Raw genomic sequence first — 19,084 nt, 5'->3', positions numbered from 1 at the left:
CACTCTCATTTCTCTTTTATGTTTAACATACTTGGAAAAACTTTTCCTGTCCACTTTGGTATTATTTGCTAGCTTGCTTTCATATTTCATCTTTTTCTTTCTAATTATTTTTAAGTTGCTCTCTGTAGGTTTTAAAAAACTTCCCTTGTCGGCCATGGTAGTACTATTTTACTATTTGCATATTTCTTCATTTTTGGAATACACATGTCCTGCACCTTCCTCATTTTCCCAGAAACGTACGCCATTGCTGGTCTGCTGACACCCCTGCCAGCAGCTCCTTCCAATTTACTTTGGCCATCTCCTCTCTCATACCACTGTAATTTCCCTTACTCCACTGAAATACCGCTACATCAGACTTTACTTTCTCCCTATCAAATTTCAAGTTGAATGCAATCATATTGTGATCACTGGTTCCTAAGGATTCTTTTACCTTAAGCTCCCTAATCCCGGTTCATTACATAACACTTAATCCAGTATAGCTGATCCCCTAGTAGGCTCAACAACAAACTGCTCTAAAAAGCTATCTCTCAGGCATTCAACAAACTCACTCTCTTGAGATCCATTACCAACCTGATTTTCCCAATCAACCTGCATGTTGAAATTTCCCATGACTACCATAACATTTCCCTTTTGACTCACCTTTTCTATTTCCTGTTGTAATCTGTGGTCCACCTCCCAGCCAGTCTTGGGAGGCCTGTATACAACTGCCATCAATGTCCTTTCACCCTTGCAGTTTCTTAACTCAACCCACAAGGATTCAACATCTTCTGATCCTATGTCACATCTTTCTACTGATTTGATGCCATTCCACTCCCTCTGCCTATCTTCCTATCCCTCCAATATAATGTGTAACCTTGGATATTCAGTTCCCAACTACAATCATCCTTCAGCCACAATTCAGTGATGGCCACAACATCATTCCTGGCAATCTGTAATATTGCAACAAGATCATCCACCTTATTTTTTATACTCTGCGCATTGAGATACAACACCTTGAGTACCGTATTCGCTATCCTTTCTGATTCTGCATCCCTAATATTTTGATACGCAACCTGTTGGCTGCAACTAAGTCCCATCATCTGTCTGCTCTTCCTGACAATCAGACTGCATGCTATCTTTACTTCTTTACCCTCCTTCCTTTCCTGAGTCCCATCACTCCAGTTGCCACCCCCTGCCAAGTTAGTTTAAACCCTCTACAACAATCCTGCCTGTGAGGATATTGGTCCCCCTTGGGTTCAAGTGTAACCTGTCACTTTTGAACAGGTCATACATCCCTCAGAAGAGATCTCAATTATTCAAGAACCTGAAGCCCTGCCTCCTGCACCAGCTTCTCAGCCACACATTTATCTGCCAAATCATCCTGTTTCTGCCCTCACTGGTGCGTGGCACAGGCAGCAATCCAGAAATTAATACCCTGGAGGTCCTGCTTCTCAGCTTTCTACCTAGCTCTCTAAATTCTCTTTTCAGGACCTCATTGCTTTTCCTTCATATGTCATTGGTACCAATATGTACCAAGACATCCGGCTGCACCCCCTCCCTCTCCAAAATGTTGTGGACGTGATCTGAGACATCCCTGACCTGGCACCTGGGAGGGAACATACCATCCAGGTATATTGTTCATGTCCACAGAATCTCCTGTCTGTTCCCCTCACTATTGAGTCCCCTATCACTACCGCTCAACAAATGTTGAAAGGCATGGACAAAATGGATGTGTCAAAGTTGTTTCCCATGGTGGGGGAGTCTAGTACGAGAGGACATGACTTGAGGATTGCAGAGCGCCCGTTCAGAACAGAGATGCGGAAAAAAAATTTTAGCCAGAGGGTGGAACGAGCGGTAGAACCGGTTCTGAGGCCGCCAAGAGCTGTGCTTCGCAAATGTCTTATTGCAGATTTGTGCCTCGTTTTCTCTTCAGAGCCCCTGGCTTACAGTTGCTTCACTCAGCTCATGAAGAGGATGAATCAGAACTTCCCGAATGGAGGTGCCATGGACACTCACTTTGCCAACATGAGATCCTTAATACAGGTAATGGGATATGGGAATAAGAATGCAGGGCAAGAGTTCGCTTTCTCACTTCCCCACCTATTAGATGATTTGATTGAGAACAAACAGTGAGCTTTATAAATGAGTTACCTGCTTACCTTATGCTTTATCCAGTTTGTGAAACAAACCAGGAAGTTCCCAGGTTTGGACTGCTGCTTTCTGTTAAACTAATATTTATCAATATCACTATACCACAGAGAACGTGTCCCTCGACTCACAGTGCTGTGCTGAACTAATAAAATTAGTAATGAAATACCCATTAAACGAATCCCTTCTGTCCATTCACAAACAAGAGAAAATCTGCAGACACTGGAAATCCAAAGCAACACACACAAAATGCTGGAGGATCTCAGCAGACCAGGCAGCATCAATGGAAAAGAGCATAGTCGATGTTTCGGGCCGAGGCCCTTCATCAGGAAGGACCCCGGTCCAAAACGTCAACTGAATTCTTTTCCTTAGATGCTGCCTGGCCTGCTGAGTTCCTCCAGTATTTTGTGTGAGTCTCTTCTGTCCATGTCCTTCCATTTTGTGCACAGACTCATACCTGTTTAAGGGCCTTTTGAACACCCCTATTGTATTCAGCTCCACCACTGCCCAGACAGCACATTCTAGGAACCCACTACTGTCTGTGTAAAAAGTAACTTGCCCAGCACACCTCCTGTGAACTTACTTCCTCTTACCTTAAATGCACGCCCTCTGGTATCCCAGGAAAAAGATACTGGCGTCTACTCTACCTATGCCACTATAACCTCCATCATATCTCCCCCTAGCCTCTCCTTTCCAAAGAAATCAACCCACATTTTTCCAGACTCTCCTATAGCAAATACACTGAGTGGTGACCTTACTAGGTATTCCTGGCCACCTACTCGTTAACGTAGATATCTAATCAGCCAATCACGTAACCCGAATCTTAACGAAAAATACAGACAGACATACTTTATTGATCCCCAGGGAAATTGGGTTTCGTTACAGCCGCACCAACCAAGAATAGTGAAGAAATATAGCAATATAAAACCATAAATAATTACATAATAATAAGTTTAATCATGCCAAGTGGAATTAAGTCCAGGACCAGCCTATTGGCTCAGGGTGTCTGACACTCCGAGGGAGGAGTTGTAAAGTTTGATGGCCACAGGTGGGAATGACTTCCTATGACGCTCAGTGTTACATCTCGGTGGAATGAGTCTCTGGCTGAATGTACTCCTGTGCCTGACCAGTACATTATGGAGTGGATGGGAGTCATTGTCCAAGATGGCATGCAACTTGGACAGTATCTTCTTTTCAGACACCACCGTCAGGGAGTCCAGTTCCACCCCCACAACATCACTGGCCTTACGAATGAGTTTGTTCATTCTGTTGATGTCTATTACCCTCAGCCTGCTGCCCCAGCACACAACAGCAAACATGATAGCATTGGCCACCACAGACTCGTAGAACATCCTCAGCATCGTCCAGCGGATGTTAAAGGACGATACAGAAATACAAAAACAGTTATGCCACAGTTACTGAAAATTCACTGAATTACACACACTTGGTGGCTACTTTGATAGGTACACCTGCTCATTAATGCAAATATCTAATCAGCCAATCATGTGACAGCAACACAACTCAAAGCATAAAAGCATGCAGACATGGTCAAGAGGTTCAGTTGTTGTTCAGACCAAACATCAGAACAGGGGAAGAAAAATGATCTGAGTGACTTTGCCTGTGGAATGATTATTGGTGCTAGATGGGGTGTTTTGAGTATCTTAGGAACTGCTGATCTCCTGGGATTTTCGCGCACAACAGTCTCTAGAGTTTACAGAGAATGGTGCGAGAAACATTCAGTGGTTACGTGGGAGAAATGAGAGGTCAGGGGAGAATGGCCAGACTGGTTCAGGCCAACAGGAAGGCGACAGTAACTCAAGTAAGCATGTGTTACAACACTGATGTGTAGAAGAGCATCTGCGACGCACAATGGCCCAAACCGTGAAGTGAATGAGCCAAGCAGCAGAAAACCAGGTTCCACACCTGTACCTAATAAAGTGGCCACCAGTTGTATGTCAGGATTTGATGAGCAGGTGTCTCTTTTCTCTGGAGAACCGAGGACAAGGGTGCCTTATAGAGCTGAAAGGTTACAGAGAAAAATGTTTCAAATTTGTGGTGAAGAGCATAACACAAGGCCATCAACATATCACTATGTTACAGGCTTATAAACGTAGCAGTCATTAGTGCAAGGCTCTGTGTCGTTTGTTCAGTAACAAAGCTTTGCCATTTATTTTCTTGCTAATTCTTGCTTCGGTATCTCCTTCAGATTTTGGACTCTGAGCTTTTCGAGTTGATGCACCAGAATGGAGACTACACACACTTCTACTTCTGCTATCGTTGGTTCCTCCTGGACTTCAAACGAGGCAAGTTGATGAGTTCCCAGTTAGCAAAGAGTGGTTCAACAAACACATTCCAGCTCTTTGGCCCTCTGCTTTTAGGCAGCACTTCCACCAGCCAATGGATTGAAGCAGTTTATGTAGAAACCGCTTCACTTCTGCCTTGGACAATTATTGGGTGTTGGGGAAGTACCTCATCGTTGCTGGTGCAGTTGATGGATGAAATGATGAATTAAGTTCCCATCTGCTCTCTAAAATGAATGTGTGGTGTAGTGGTTAGCACGGCGCTTCACAATATCGGCGACTGGGCTTCAATTCCCACCGCAACCTGTAAGGATTTTGTAGGCTCTCTCCGTGACTGTGTGGTTTCCTCTGGGTGCTCCAGCTTCCTGCCACAGTCGAAAGACGTACCGATTGGTAGGTTAGTTGGTCATTGTAAATGGTCCCATGATCAGGCTAGGGTTAAATCGGGGGATTGCGGGGCGGCACCGCTCGAAGGGCCGGAAGGGCCTACTCCACACTGTATCTCAATAAATAAAATAAATTAACTTGTACTCCTCAGTTTCAGGGGCCTGTCCAATGTCATGAGACATTCCTTTCCATGCCTGCTTTTTTTTAAACATAGTACCTTTGCAATATGTTGTTGAGGGAACTCCAAGGTTCATTATCGAAGTACATACACATCACCCTACACCACCTTGAGATTCATCTTCTTGCTGGCATTTGCAGTAGAACAAAGGAATACAATAGAATCAATGAAAAACAGCACACTGGCGAGCAAACTGAAGACTAACTGTGCAAATAAGAATATATAAATAAGTAGACAAATAATACTGAGAACATGATTTTATTTAGAGACACAGTACAGAATAAGCCCTACTGGCCTTTGGAGCTGCGTCGTCACAGTAACTCCCAACAACCCTGATTTAACCCTAATCACAGCACGACTTGCAATGACCAATTAACCTACCTGCTACATCTTTTGACTGTGGGCAGGATCCAGAGGAAACCCACACATATTCCATGGAGAGGTCGTACAGAGACTTTTTACAGGGGATGCCAGAATTGAACTCCAAGCTCTGAAGCCCTGAGCTGTAATAGTGTCTCGCTTGTTGTCGAGTCCTAGAAAGTGAAATCCATAGATTCCGTTCAGAGTTGACCTTTGACTTTTGTCCAGGATTTGGAATTGATGATGATGTCTAAGTCAAGAACATTTTCAGCTGAGAGAGAAATGAGGATCTGATAGTAATGGCAGTATGAGCAATGTTGCTCGTTGTACTGGTTCCTCAACAGACTGATGAGACCTTGTTATTGGACTGGGATCTCAGGACAAATGCTGGCAGCTCCACCTGGAAAAGTCTAGCATTTTCCCAAATACGTCTCATCTCTGTGCATTCCTGCAGTAAAATGGAACTCCCAAGCTTGCAGACGGCCCTACACCGGCAATTCCATGACTACTGTCTGATTCCAAATCCAAGTGTTATGCTGAGGAATTTGCTCACACAAATTAAACACTCCACAAGACTTTATGGGTGAATAAAGGCTTTTGGGCAGAGCTGAAGACAGGGAAAGAGGATTAGAATGAACACATCACCAGCAAAAGAGGACATGTAAAGTCAGAGTCGTGGTGGTGAGAACACAGAAGGAGACCACTTGGTCCATGCCAGTGTCTGCTCTCCACAAGAACAAAGCTGTAGTTCCATCCCTTCAGGAGACTGGAATTGAGAGGGATAATAATTCAGCCAGGATGGAGTGGCAGAGCAGACTTGATGGGCCGAATGGCCTAATTCTGCTCCTGTGTCTTATGATCTTATAGTCTTATCAATGACATTGAAACATTTTCTTTATCATGTATTAATCCAATTTCCTTGTGAAAGTCACAGTGAATCCTGCGTCCACCACAGCTCAGACAGTGCATTCCAGACTCGGCCCTCACACTCCAACAAAAAGTTCTTCACGTCAATCTTAATTTTCTTCCCTTTTTTAAAAAATATCTATGACCCCTGATCCTCAACACGTCCTCCAAAGGTAGCAGCCTCCTACCATCTATGCTTGATGACTCTGGGGCTATACTTGCTGGAGTTTGAAAGAATGGCGCAGGGAGGGGGAGTAGATCTCATTGAAACATAGCAAATCTCGAATGGCCGAGATGGGGTGAATGTGGAGAGGATGTGGGGGAGTCTAGGACCAGAGGGAACAGCATCAGAATACAAAGACATCCCTTTAGAAAAGAAAGGAGGAGCAATTTCTTCAGCAGGAGTTTGTGAATCTGTGGAATTCATTACCACAGACAGCTTAGGTTAGGGTTAAGCAGGTTTGTCGGGGGTTGCTGGGGTGGCATGGTTCGAAGGGCCTACATCGCACTGTATCACTAAATAAATATTCTGTTCAAGATTCAGAGTCCACAACCAGTTGAACATGGGATCGAGTGCGGCTCCTGAACTATAATCATTTTTATACCCTCCAGGGTAACTATTTGCATCCAAGGTAATGGAAGTATTGCAACTTAAGGAGGGGGAGACAGCAGCCAGGGCTCCCTCCCTGAACCAGAATCACATGGTGTTTGCTGCAGAAGGTGCATGTGTCAAGTCTGGTGAGACTGGGATTGACAGTATTCTGTATCAGACACGAAGAATGCCAGAGGAACTGCATATCCATTACCTGCCATACACCTGTGCAAATCCAGCATCCTAACAATTGTTTTTCCAGTGATTCCATCCGTTTCTGTGTATTCATTACCAATTAAACAAATAATTTATTAACATCTTCGAGGCAGGTAATTACTCCTGAAAATGACTGTAATTATTTTTTGCCACAGAACTCTTATATGAAGATGTCTTTGCAGTGTGGGAGGTCATCTGGGCAGCAAAGTACATCTCTTCAGAGCATTTTGTCCTCTTCATTGCCTTAGCACTGGTGGAGGTTTACCGTGAGATCATTCGTGATAACAACATGGATTTCACAGACATCATAAAGTTTTTCAATGGTGAGTTCATCCCTTCTTCCAGTGCGAATGAAACATTTGATACTTCCCCTCGTTCCTGCTCTTCTTCTGTACAACTCTTGAGCGGTCAGCTAGTGACTTCGGTGTCCTGGGTGGGGTACATAGAAAAATACAACACAGCACAGGCCCTATGATCTGCAGTGTTGTGTTGACCTGATAGATGTGTTTAAGGTGATGAGAGGCACTGATCGTGTGGATAGTCAGAGGCTTTTTCCCGGGGCTGAAATGGCTAACACGAGGGGGCACAGTTTTAAAGTAGGAAGTAGGTACAGATGGGATGTCAGGGGTGAGTTTTTCACACAGAGAGTGGTGGGTGCATGGAATGCACTGCTACGGACAGTGGTAGAGGCGGGTACAATAGGGTCTTTTAAGAGACTCTTAGATAGGTACATGGAGCTTAGGAAAATAGAGGGCTGTGCGGTAGAGAAATTCTAGGCAGTTTCTAGAGTAGGTACATGGTCGGCACAACATCGTGGGCTGAAGGGCCTGTAATGTGCATATGTTCTATGACCTTTTAACCTACTCTAAGATCAATCTAACCTTCCATCCTCCATTTATCTCATCCATGCGCCTATTTAAGAATCTGTTAAATATCCCTAACATATTTGTCTCTACCATCACTCCCGACAAAATGTTGCACACACTCACTATTCTCAGCCCAGCTCTGCATCCCACCAATGTCGTGTTGTAGCTCTATAAAACTCTGGTTAGACCACACTTGAAATAATGTGTTCTCCTCATTATAGCAAGGACCTGAAGGCTCGAGAGAGGGTGCAGAGGAGAGTTACCAGGATGCTGCCTGAACTAGAAACCATGTCTTATGAGGATAGGTTGAGTGAGCTCGGGCTTTTCTCTTTGGAGTGAAGGAGGATGAGGGGTGACATGATGGAGGTGTACAAAAAGAGGCAGAGATAGAGTGGGCAACCAGAGACTTTTTACCAGGGTGGATATGACTAATACCAGGGAGTATAACTTCAAGGTGCTTGGAGGGAAATATAGAGGGATGTCAGAGGTAAGTTTTTTACACAGAGTGGAGAGTGTGTGGAACATGCTGCCAGGGGTGGTGGGTAGAGGCAGATACAGTAGGCGCAGTCTCTGCACACTAGCTGTGTGGTGAAAAAGGCACCTCTTTCACCTCAGACGGTTGAGGAAGTTTGGTATGGGCGCCCAAATCCTAAGAACTTTCTACAGGGGCACCATAGAGAGCATCCTGACTGGCTGCATCACTGTCTGGTATGGGAACTGTACTTCCCTTAATCGCAAGACTCTGCAGAGAGGGGTGCAGACAGTCCAGTGCACCTGTAGTTATGAGCTTCCCATGATTCAGAACATTTACAAAGACAGGTGTGTAAAAAGGGCCCGTAGGATCATTGGGAACCCGAGTCACCCCAACCACAATCTATTCCAGCTGCTCCCATCTGGGAAACGGTACCGCAGCATAAAAGCCAGGACCAACAGGCTCCAGGACAGCTTTTTTCACCAGGCCGTTAGACTGATGAACTCACGCTGATTTGAGTATATTTCTGTGTTACATTGACTGTTCTATTTATTATAAATTACTATGATTGCACATGGCACGTTTAGATGGAGACGTAACCAAGATTTTTACTCCTCATGTATGTGAAGGATGTAAGAAATAAAGTCAATTCAATTCAATTAAGAAACCCTTACATAGTTAAAAGTAAGTAAATGTCACCCTGAGATTCATTTTCTTGCGGGCATTCATAGTAGATACAAAGCAATACAATGGAATCAATGGAAAACTATACACAAGCAAAGAGAGACAAGATAATAGGCACATAGATGATAGTACTGGAGGACTATATGGGTGTAAAGGGTTACAATGATCTTAGAGTAGGTTAAGAGGTCAGCACAACATTGTGGGTCAAAGGGCCTCTACTGTGCTACAGTGTTCGGTGTTCTATATTTCAATGAAAATAAACCTGATTCTGATTCCGATTCTGGATGATGGCAGCGGATTTAAGAGCAGGCTTAAAGCGGATGGATTAAATACCTAGAGGTATGTGAATAGCAAAAAAAATAGAGCTTCTTTAGGTATGTGAATAGCAAAAAAACAGAGCTTCTTTAGGTATGTGAATAGCAAAAAAAATAGTTAAGACCAAAATTGGGCCATTGAAGACAGAAACGGGTGAATTTATTATGGGGAACAAGGAAATGACAGATGAGTTGAACAGGTACTTTGGATCTGTCTTCACTAGGGAAGACACAAACAATCTCCCAGATGTAATAGTGGCCAAAGGAACTAGGGTAAAGGATGAACTGAAGGAAACTTATATTAGGCAAGAAACGGTGTTGGATAGACTGTTGAGTCTGAAGGCTGATAAGTCCCCGGGACCTGATGGTCTGTATCCCAGGGTACTTAAAGAGGTGGCTCTAGAAATCGTGGACGCATTGGTAATCATTTTCCAATGTTCTATAGATTCAGGAACAGTTCCTGCTGATTGGAGGGTGGCTAATGTTGTCCCACTTTTCAAGAAAGGAGGGAGAGAGAAAACGGAATTATAGACCGGTTAGCCTGACGTCAGTGGTGGGAAAGATGTTGGAATCAATTATAAAAGAGGAAATTACAACACATTTGGATAGCAGTAGAAGGATCAGTCCGAGTCAGCTTGGATTTATGAAGGGAAAATCATGCTTGACTAATCTTCTGGAGTTTTTTGAGGATGTAACTATGAAAATGGACAAGGGAGATCGAGTGGATGTAGTGTACCTGGACTTCCAGAAAGCTTTTGATAAAGTCCCACATAGGAGATTAGTGGGCAAAATTAGGGCACATGGTATTGGGGGCAGAGTACTGACATGGATTGAAAATTGGCTGGCTGACAGGAAACGAAGAGTAGCGATTAACGGGTCTCTTTCGGAATGGCAGACTGTGACCAGTGGGGTACTGCAAGGTTCGGTGCTGGGACCGAATATACATTAATGATTTAGATGAAGGGATTAAAAGTAACATTAGCAAATTTGCTGATGACACAAAGCTGGGTGGCAGTGTGAAATGTCAGGAGGATGTTATGAGAATGCAGGGTGACTTAGACAGGTTTGGTGTATGGACAAATGTATGGCAGATGCAGTTTAATGTGGATAAATGTGAGGTTATTCACTTTGGTGGCAAGAACAGGAAGGCAGATTACTATCTAAATGGAGTCAAGTTAGGAAAGGGGGAAGTATAACGAGATCTAGGTGTTCTTGTACATCAGTCAATGAAAGCAAGCATGCAGGTACAGCAGGCAGTGAAGAAAGCTAATGGCATGCTGGCTTTTATAAGAAGAGGAATTGAGTATAGGAGTAAAGAGGTCCTTCTGCAGCTGTACAGGGCCCTGGTGAGACCCCACCTGGAGTATTGTGTGCAGTTTTGGTCTCCAAATTTGAGGAAGGACATTCTTGCTATTGAGGGAGTGCAGTGTAGGTTCACAAGGTTAATTCCCGGAATGGCGGGACTGTCATATGTTGAAAGATTGGAACGACTGGGCTTGTATACGCTGAAATTTAGAAGGATGAGAGGGGATCTGATTGAAACATATAAGATTATTAAGGGATTGGACACACTGGAGGCAGGAAGCGTGTTCCCGCTGATGGGTGAGTCCAGAACTAGATGCCACAGTTTAAGAATAAGGGGTAGGCCATTTAGAACAGAGATGCAGAAAAACTTTTTCACCCAGAGAGTGGTGGATATGTGGAATGCTCTGCCCCAGAAGGCAGTGGAGGCCAAGTCTCTGGATGCATTCAAGAGAGAGTTAGATAGAGCTCTTATAGATAGTGGGGTCAAGGGATATGGGGAGAGGGCAGGAATGGGGTACTGATTGTGTATGATCGGCCATGATCACAGTGAATGGCGGTGCTGGCTAGAAGGGCCGAATGGCCTACTCCTGCGCCTACTGTCTATTGTCTATAGGAGAAAAATAAGTTTCACCATTGAGCTTTTTTTTAATCTCAGAGATGGCGGAGCGACATGACACCCAGCAGATTCTGCGGATTGCACGTGAGCTGGTCTACAAGGTGCAGACTCTAATAGAGAACAAGTGACAGAACTGAGGGAGCAAGGAAGGCCTGACCCTCCTTCCAGGCTGGAGCGGGGACCTCCCCTCCTCCCTCTGGCTGCTCTGGCGCCCGTTCCCCTGCAACTCGAAGCATGACAGTTCAAGAGGATGCGGTGGTCACACCTTCCGAGCCCTCGAGATGCTCAGCAGCAAGCAGAGCCTGCAAGGTGTTATCGTGGAGGCCGGGAATTAGCCAAGGGAATGGCGCTAATTGTTTTCCCCCAACAAGGTTCACCAATCATCAGTCACATTTTAGTGATGCTTTAGCAGTTTATAAAAACACTTTTTTTCCTTCAACTTTCCTTCATTGTCTCTGCTGCCTTAGTTGTGAGATCTTACTTGTAGTCGTACTTTTAATTTATTTATTTTTTAAATCAGTGAGTGCCTAAATATTAAATGTGTGGCAAAAAATATACTCAGTCCCCATCCACATTATAATCCTGTACCCTCAGACAAACAGATGGGTATGAGCTAGAAATGAGGTTTTCACAACCAATTTTCATTTGTGAACTCATAGTAATTTTTAACTCCAGACTGACTGAACAGATTTGGAAGGACCACTGTACATTTAATACTTTTCAATGCAGATCGATCTGATCTTACAGATTATTTTAGCATGTTTACACTGAGAGTTACAGATATTTTAAATATATTGAAGAATGTTGCCAATAACTAGATGTTCTATGGTTCTGTATGTTTCTGTAATATTACTTTCTAGTATTGAACTTTCCCAAAGTATTGGGAAATTGTTTTCACCTACAGTATTTGCCAATTCTAAAGCAGGGCATTTAGTAGTTCTATCAAGATTTACTTTGCGTGAGGTAAAGTTTTGATGTATGCTGTTAGTTAAGTTGGTTGGGTTGTGGTAACATCCTCCACATTCCCGCCCCTCCCCCCCATCTTTCTCCCTGCATAGACAGGCACACGGACTATCATTGCAAATCCAAATCTCTTTTTTTTAGAAAAAAGCCCCATCAGCGGTGTCTTGAGGGGAGATCAGTAGCTGTGCTTCATAACCTGGGGAGAATGAGGTCAGAGACTCTTAATTTTTCTTTTCCTCAAGCTGAAATGCCTCACCTCTGAAATAAGCCCCTTCCAAAGGCTTAAGCAGTTAAAGAGGCAAAAAGCCCTGTAAACCAAAGCCAACGGATCTCTGATTTGTCATCCCTTGCTTGCCTGGTCATATTAAATTCTTTAGTACTAGAATAGATGGATCTTGGATCAACTATTGTACATCAGAAGTGTGCATTGTTGACTTCTATTTCTACCCCATTTTGTCATTTTCTTTGTAAATTTTCTACCAAACTCCTCATTGCAGAAGGTATTGACTGCCTCTTGAGGAATGGCACTGCAAACACTTGAACAATGAAGCTTCTGTAACAAAGATACCTTAAAATTTGTTACTTGCTCTTTTCTGGTTCTGCGGCAAGAGGCATCTACAAACAATGGAGGCACTGTACACATGTTCAAGGTTTTAAGAAACTACTTTATTAGATTTATATAAAGAATAAAATACAGAAAGAAGAAAAATGGTTATAAGTAGTAAAAGAGACAAAAGAATACTTCTCAACTAATCACAAAGCCACTCCACATGTTATACTGCTGGATGTAATTGCTAGTGCCCAGCAGCGTCTCCAATCCCTCCTCCTGGATGTCCTCGTCTCCATCTCCAGTTCTTATCACTAGTCGCGACGCAGCCTAGGAGAAGATTGCAACTTGCACAAAGAAATTACCCCTTTTAATAGCTTTCAAGACCCTTTACATTAACACTTCCCCAGACAAATCTGTTCTTCAACATTACCTATTCTCAAGCCTGTAGGCTGATACATTGCTGTATCTCAAAATGTTGCTGAGGACTGGTTCCCTTCTGCTTTCTCAAAGCATTCTCACACTCCCGACGAACACCGTATTGTCTTACAAACTTTCATGGTCAAACTTACAAACATTTTAGCATAAGGTAAGGAGGAATCAAATTGAACTCTTTCCTTATAACATCCCACTTGTTCACGCGAGTTCCCAGGGTGACAGATTGTTCAACAATGGGGTGGCAGGGACTATGGTAGTCCATCATTCCAGGTGGGGAGCAGGATGGTCAGTTGCTCCCCTTTTCCTAAATCAAGGATGTTGAGGTCAGACACTGTGATCAAATCCCCGCCATACTGAACCATTAATTTCTGAACAGAGATGGGGAGGAATTCTTTTAGCCGGAGAGTGGTGAATTTGTGGAATTCATTGCCACAGACGGCTGTGGAGGCCAAGTCATTTGGTATATTTAGAGCAGAAGTTGATAGGCATCAAGAGTTATGGGGAGAAGGCAGGAGAATGTGATTGAGAGAGAAAATAAATCAGCCATGATAGAATAGTAGAATAGACTCAAAGGGCCAAATGGCCACATTCTGCTCCTTTGTCTTATGCTCTTAATATGTGGCAGGGATGGAAACTCTTTCAGCATCTGTACTATGATCCTATCATCCCATACTGACCCACTTTGGCAGAAGTAAATAGAAGTTCCACCTCCTGGCACCTTCTTCACCTGCAGATTCCTTGTTGTCTTTATCTTCTCCAGGAGACATGAATGCAGTTGATCTGGGGGTCTTTTTAGAATATATTGCAAATCATTTTGATCTGCACTTCAACATGTTTACACTGAACTCAAACTTTGTCCTTTCCCAATTGGCCAGTAGTCATACTTGGGGGTTCTCTTTGAACATTTCAGAGACTATATTAAACTACAGAGTATAAAAGAATCTCTGCAAATTTAACAATAAACAAGGCCTTTATTCTTTTGATTCAGTGTTACTGATCACACTGAGTTAATACATAACCAGTTTTAATAAGTTACAGTTCCACTTGACCTGAGTGTCATATTAATACTGTTAGACTTTGTGATTTCCCTGCCAATCGGTTCCATGTGTTGAGTTTTTATTTTAATGGACAAAGATCCTATTCTATAAACACCCATGCTATTGCTTAGAACATGGCCCTCCTTGGAGAAATCATGACTACAAAATACTTGGGGGAAAGAATTCAAAGTCTGCCCAGATATAACAAAGTGAGTGATGTTTGGTTGTAACTTGCCAAGAATTTAACGTGATAAAACCACAATCGTACAAGTCGTTTATCTATAAGGGCTTCAGAATTATGTGCTGCTCTTCCCATTTCTTATGTTTTGGTCAACCTATATTTTATTTAAAGATACAGCATGGTAACAGTCCCTCCCAACAAGCCCACGCCACCCATGTGACCAATTGACCTACTGACTGGTATGCCTTTGGACTGTGGAAGGAAACCGGAGCACCCGGAGGAAACCCACACCATCACGTGGTGAACGCGCAAATTCCTCACAGTGGCGGGAATTGAACCCGGGTCGCTGATGCTGTAATAATGTCACGCTGCCTCACCGCCGCAAAGTGAAATTTTTACCACCGTCATTTAGGCCAGCTTATATTTACTCTCTGACCCACACCATTGAAAAACCTCAAGTGTTCAATGAGTTGTGAGGGTGATTAGTATTTCACTGTAAGTAATGGACTTCTTCCAAGCAGTCAATATTATATAATTTTACAGAATTTGCATACATTTTATCAAATTCTGTTGAAATAGTCCTTTTTGTATGCTGGATGTGACTGCACCTAAAGTTATAAAACACTGTTTCTAATTGCATCCATAATTTAAATGTAGCTTTTTTAAAAATATAGTCTCTGAACTACGGCACCTGCCTACTGCTTCACAGACAAAGAAACCTGGCTAAGTTTACAGACCACTGGGATCTTTAGGAAGTTCTTTCAGTGCACTTCATGCCACAGATGTTGCTGAGCTTGCTAAGTGACCTGGTTTAAAGTCACAGTGCTGGGACAGGACCAGGATTAAAAAGTACTTAAAGCGATGGTTAGATTATTAGTTGGCATGTAAATCAAATAGAAGAATGGAAAAAGGCCTGAAGTTACTGGGTTAGGCTAGTTCTGTGACAATGAGTGCATAATCCTGGGTTACTTTCCTCTTCTGCAGCAAGTGGCCTCTTTATTCTTACCTCTTGTATCTAATAAAGTGGCCACTGAGTGTATGTTCATGGTCTTCTGCTGCTGTAGCCCATCCACTTCAAGGTTTGATGTGTTATGGATTCAGAGATGCTTTTCTGCACACCACTGTTGTAATGCGTGGTTATTTGAGTTACTGTCACCTTTCTGTCAGCTTGAACTAGTCTGGCCATTCTCCTCTGACCTCCCTCATTAACAAGGCAGTTTCGCCCACAGAAATTCTACTCACTGGAATTTTTTTTTGTTTGTTTTTCACACCACTCTCTGTAAACTTTAAGAGTCTGTTATGCGTGCAAATCCCAGGAGTCCAGCAGCTTCTGAGATACTCAAACCACCCCATCTGGCACCAACAATCATTCCATAGTCAAAGTCACTTAGATCACATGTCTTCCCCATTCTGACATTTGGTCTGTTACAGCGGAACCTCTTGAGCATGTCTGCATGCTTTTATGCATTGAGCTGCTACCATGATTGGCTAATTAGTTATTTGCATTAATGAGCAGGTGTATCAAACGAAGTGGCGACACTAGCTTCCTGCTTTTCAAACACCCTTCAGAAATGTTTTACAAACATGATATAACACCTCCTGATTCTGGAGAAATGTTAGAATGCTGTACATTTGGTCTAGTGACATCAGATGACTTTTAGAGAATTTTGCTAGATTCAGAGTAATACTGTGTGGGTAAATGGAGTTAGGATACATGTTGGCCATGACCTCATTGAATAACGTAGCAGCCAAGAAGGTTGGATGGCCTGCTTCTACTCTAAGTGTAACTTAATGTCTCATATATAAACGTGTAGTCAATGCTACGGATTCAGTGGGACAGAGGGCCTGTTTGTGTCACTAAAAGTGCACCCACGGTGTTGCTAAAAAAAAAGTTAAGTAATTGGGAAGCACCTTTTTTCTCTGTATTCAGAATAAAATCATGGGATTCCAGCACACTAAAGCATGCAATGTCCAAAATCCTTATTTTCTGGGTGGATTGCTTTGCAGCGACTTAAATTTTTACTCCTTTCATAAGGAGCCCATGTTTCTTTGAACGACACTGCAATCTGAAAACGTAAACTTAAATATCCGACGCTCCATTGTTTATGAGATGTATACATGCTTAGCTTCTGTTTGAAACCTCATTGAGGCAATGATTGTTATAGTGTTCAACTTTGCAATATTCTTCTGTAAGTATTGTACAGAATTTTAGATTATAAAGCATCAGTGCTGTCTGCCTAGGTTTGTGTGGGTGTTTTACTGCAGGCAACTGACTGTTCCAGATTTATAAACCATTTCTTTCATCTTGTGATAGTCAACTAGTTGAGGTTTAACTTTGTGCCACTGCCTTTACATTTCAATTTGACAGGGCTTATCTGATGCGCATGTCCAGATATCATCCTGCATGGCTGCCTGGTCAGGACCAAAGAAGTTACTTCTGTTAAATTCTACATGGAGAAACAAAATTACATGAAGTAATCTCTTCAGACAATAAACACTGACATCTTATTGCCCTGGTACTAAGGGGGCGGGTGAGGGGTATTTGGAGGAATTAATTGCCTCATTTACTGCATGATTGTGAATCGTTTTCATGGGGAAGTACTCATCAGGTAGGCAACACGGTGAGATTGAGCCAAATACTCAAAAGTGCCAAAGATTTCTTTACCCTATAGTTGATGCATGGAGTAATTTGCTGGAGGGATTATTAGCTGAATGATTGTTTCTTCTGAAGAAGCAATGGGCAGGTGTTTGAAGGAGATGATGATGCAGGACACTGGAAAGAGGAGCATTAATGTGGTTCCCAATCCATATGACTGTGTTCCCCTTCAAATTCTTTATCACCTGAAGAGAATCTCCATTTCGTCTCATGCCACCTGACGCAGTTCCCCGTCGAACCCTGAGCCCTGTCATGCAATTTCCCAACACACTCCATGCCACCTAAAAGGTTCGTCCAGTTCCTTGAGCCACCTGACAAGTGGACTGTGCCACGTGACGTAGACGGCCAACAGCAGAACTGTGGTGCATCTGTGCCAGACAACTGTGTCACGTTTATGCTACAGCTTATTTTTCTGATGATAAAAGTCTGTGATTTTTTAAATTGGATCTTTCAGCCACTTGCAGTGTTTTTTAAAATGAAGCTTTATTGACTGAGAGCATTAAGTGTGGATTGGGAATGGAACTCTTCCTTTCAAACTATGTCCTAAAGAACCCTAGTATTTTCAACATATTGCAACGAGGTTCAATTAAAAGGAAAACAAAATCTGCAATGCAGAACAAATATGGGAGAAAAATTAGTTACCATTTGTGGCCACTGTTCACATTTTTTTTTCCAAAGGAAGTAATTTCTTCCAAAGTTCCCTTTTAACTTGATTCAAAACAGATTTCTGTTTGAGAGACTGCATTATTACTGAACAAAGCCCAGATAGGCTTGTACCAAATGACTTGGCTTTTCACTTTGATGGAAGCATTTGACATTAGAAGTGTTGTGTTATAGGAAATAATAAGTACAAATGCTGGAAATACTCAGGTCGGGCAGCATCTGTGAAGAGTGAAACATTTCAAAAATTAGGGCGCCACTGTAGCATAGCGGTTAGCGCGACACTCTTATAGCTCGGGGTGTTCGGAGTTCAGAGTTCAATCCTTGCGCCGTCTGTAAGGAGTTTGTACGTTCTCCCCGTGACCTCGTGGGTTTCCTCCCACAGCCCAAAGACGTACTGATTGGTAGGTTAATTGATCATTATAATTTGTCCTGTGATTAGGCTAGGGTTAATTAAGTGGGTTGCTGGGTAGCATGGCTTGTTGGGTGGGAAACACCTGTTCCGCACTGTCTCTAAAAGAAGCTCAGCTTTGTTTTCTCACTGGAACTGGTAAAGTTCTAATGAAGAGTTATTGACCTGAAATGTTAACTCTGCTGGGCATTTCAGACATTTTCTGTTGTTTTTATTTCTGATTTTTAATGTCAGTATTTTGATTTTGGTTTGTATTGGGGTTTCTGTGCTGTTTCCCCACACTGTGCAGTTTGTAAGTGATCATGTCCTTAATCTGAACCTGACCACAATGTGAATGGATCAAACAGCACTGAAGCTTGCACTGCCTTTGGAATGCCGTTGGGCTGTTAACTGTTCAACGCATTGATTCGATGTATGCAACTCTTGTTACCTGGTACCTTTGTTATGTTGTATATGTAAGACCGCACCTTAAACTCAATGTGATGCTCCTTTTTATTTTTCTAATTTCCTTTCTCTCTCTCTGTTGAAACGATGTACCTTGAATGTAGTGTTGCATCAATAAATTATTGTCTCTGCATTGGTTTTGTCATCTGCTGCGCAGCCGGATCCGACCAAAGAGGGGGCAGAGTGTGCCCTAACATGAAGGCACTTTGGAACCAATCAGTGATAAACACAAGAGATTGCAAAACGCTGGAGGAGCTCAGCAGATCAGACAGTTTCTATGGCGAGGAATAAGTGTGTTTGCATGCCTCACTGACCCGGAGAACTATGTTGGCTGCAGTCAGGGCCTTGTACTCTGGCTCTTAGGATTACCCATACTGAACAGGTCAGAGGGGTTGAGACCAGACTAAGAGTGGCCCATTGGTC

General features: G+C 42.9%; 1 protein-coding gene across 1 annotated transcript in view; it reads left to right on the top strand.

Moving 5' to 3' along the window:
• The window catches only part of sgsm2 (small G protein signaling modulator 2), a 267,608-nt gene extending 248,814 nt beyond the window's left edge, over positions 1–18,794 (top strand). Inside the window, exons 20-23 of the mRNA XM_059973464.1 lie at positions 1,913–2,022; positions 4,334–4,430; positions 7,222–7,389; positions 11,363–18,794. Coding sequence (XP_059829447.1) covers positions 1,913–2,022; positions 4,334–4,430; positions 7,222–7,389; positions 11,363–11,451 — 464 coding nt within the window. The 3' untranslated portion in view covers positions 11,452–18,794. The remainder of the gene's footprint in view (positions 1–1,912; positions 2,023–4,333; positions 4,431–7,221; positions 7,390–11,362) is intronic.
• Positions 18,795–19,084: the final 290 nt, after the last annotated feature.

The sequence above is a fragment of the Hypanus sabinus genome, chromosome 6, assembly GCF_030144855.1.
Source record: "Hypanus sabinus isolate sHypSab1 chromosome 6, sHypSab1.hap1, whole genome shotgun sequence".
NCBI classification, from domain to species: domain Eukaryota; kingdom Metazoa; phylum Chordata; class Chondrichthyes; order Myliobatiformes; family Dasyatidae; genus Hypanus; species Hypanus sabinus.
The sequence above is the reverse complement of the archived record's forward strand: the minus strand, read 5'-3'. Positions and strand labels throughout refer to the sequence as shown.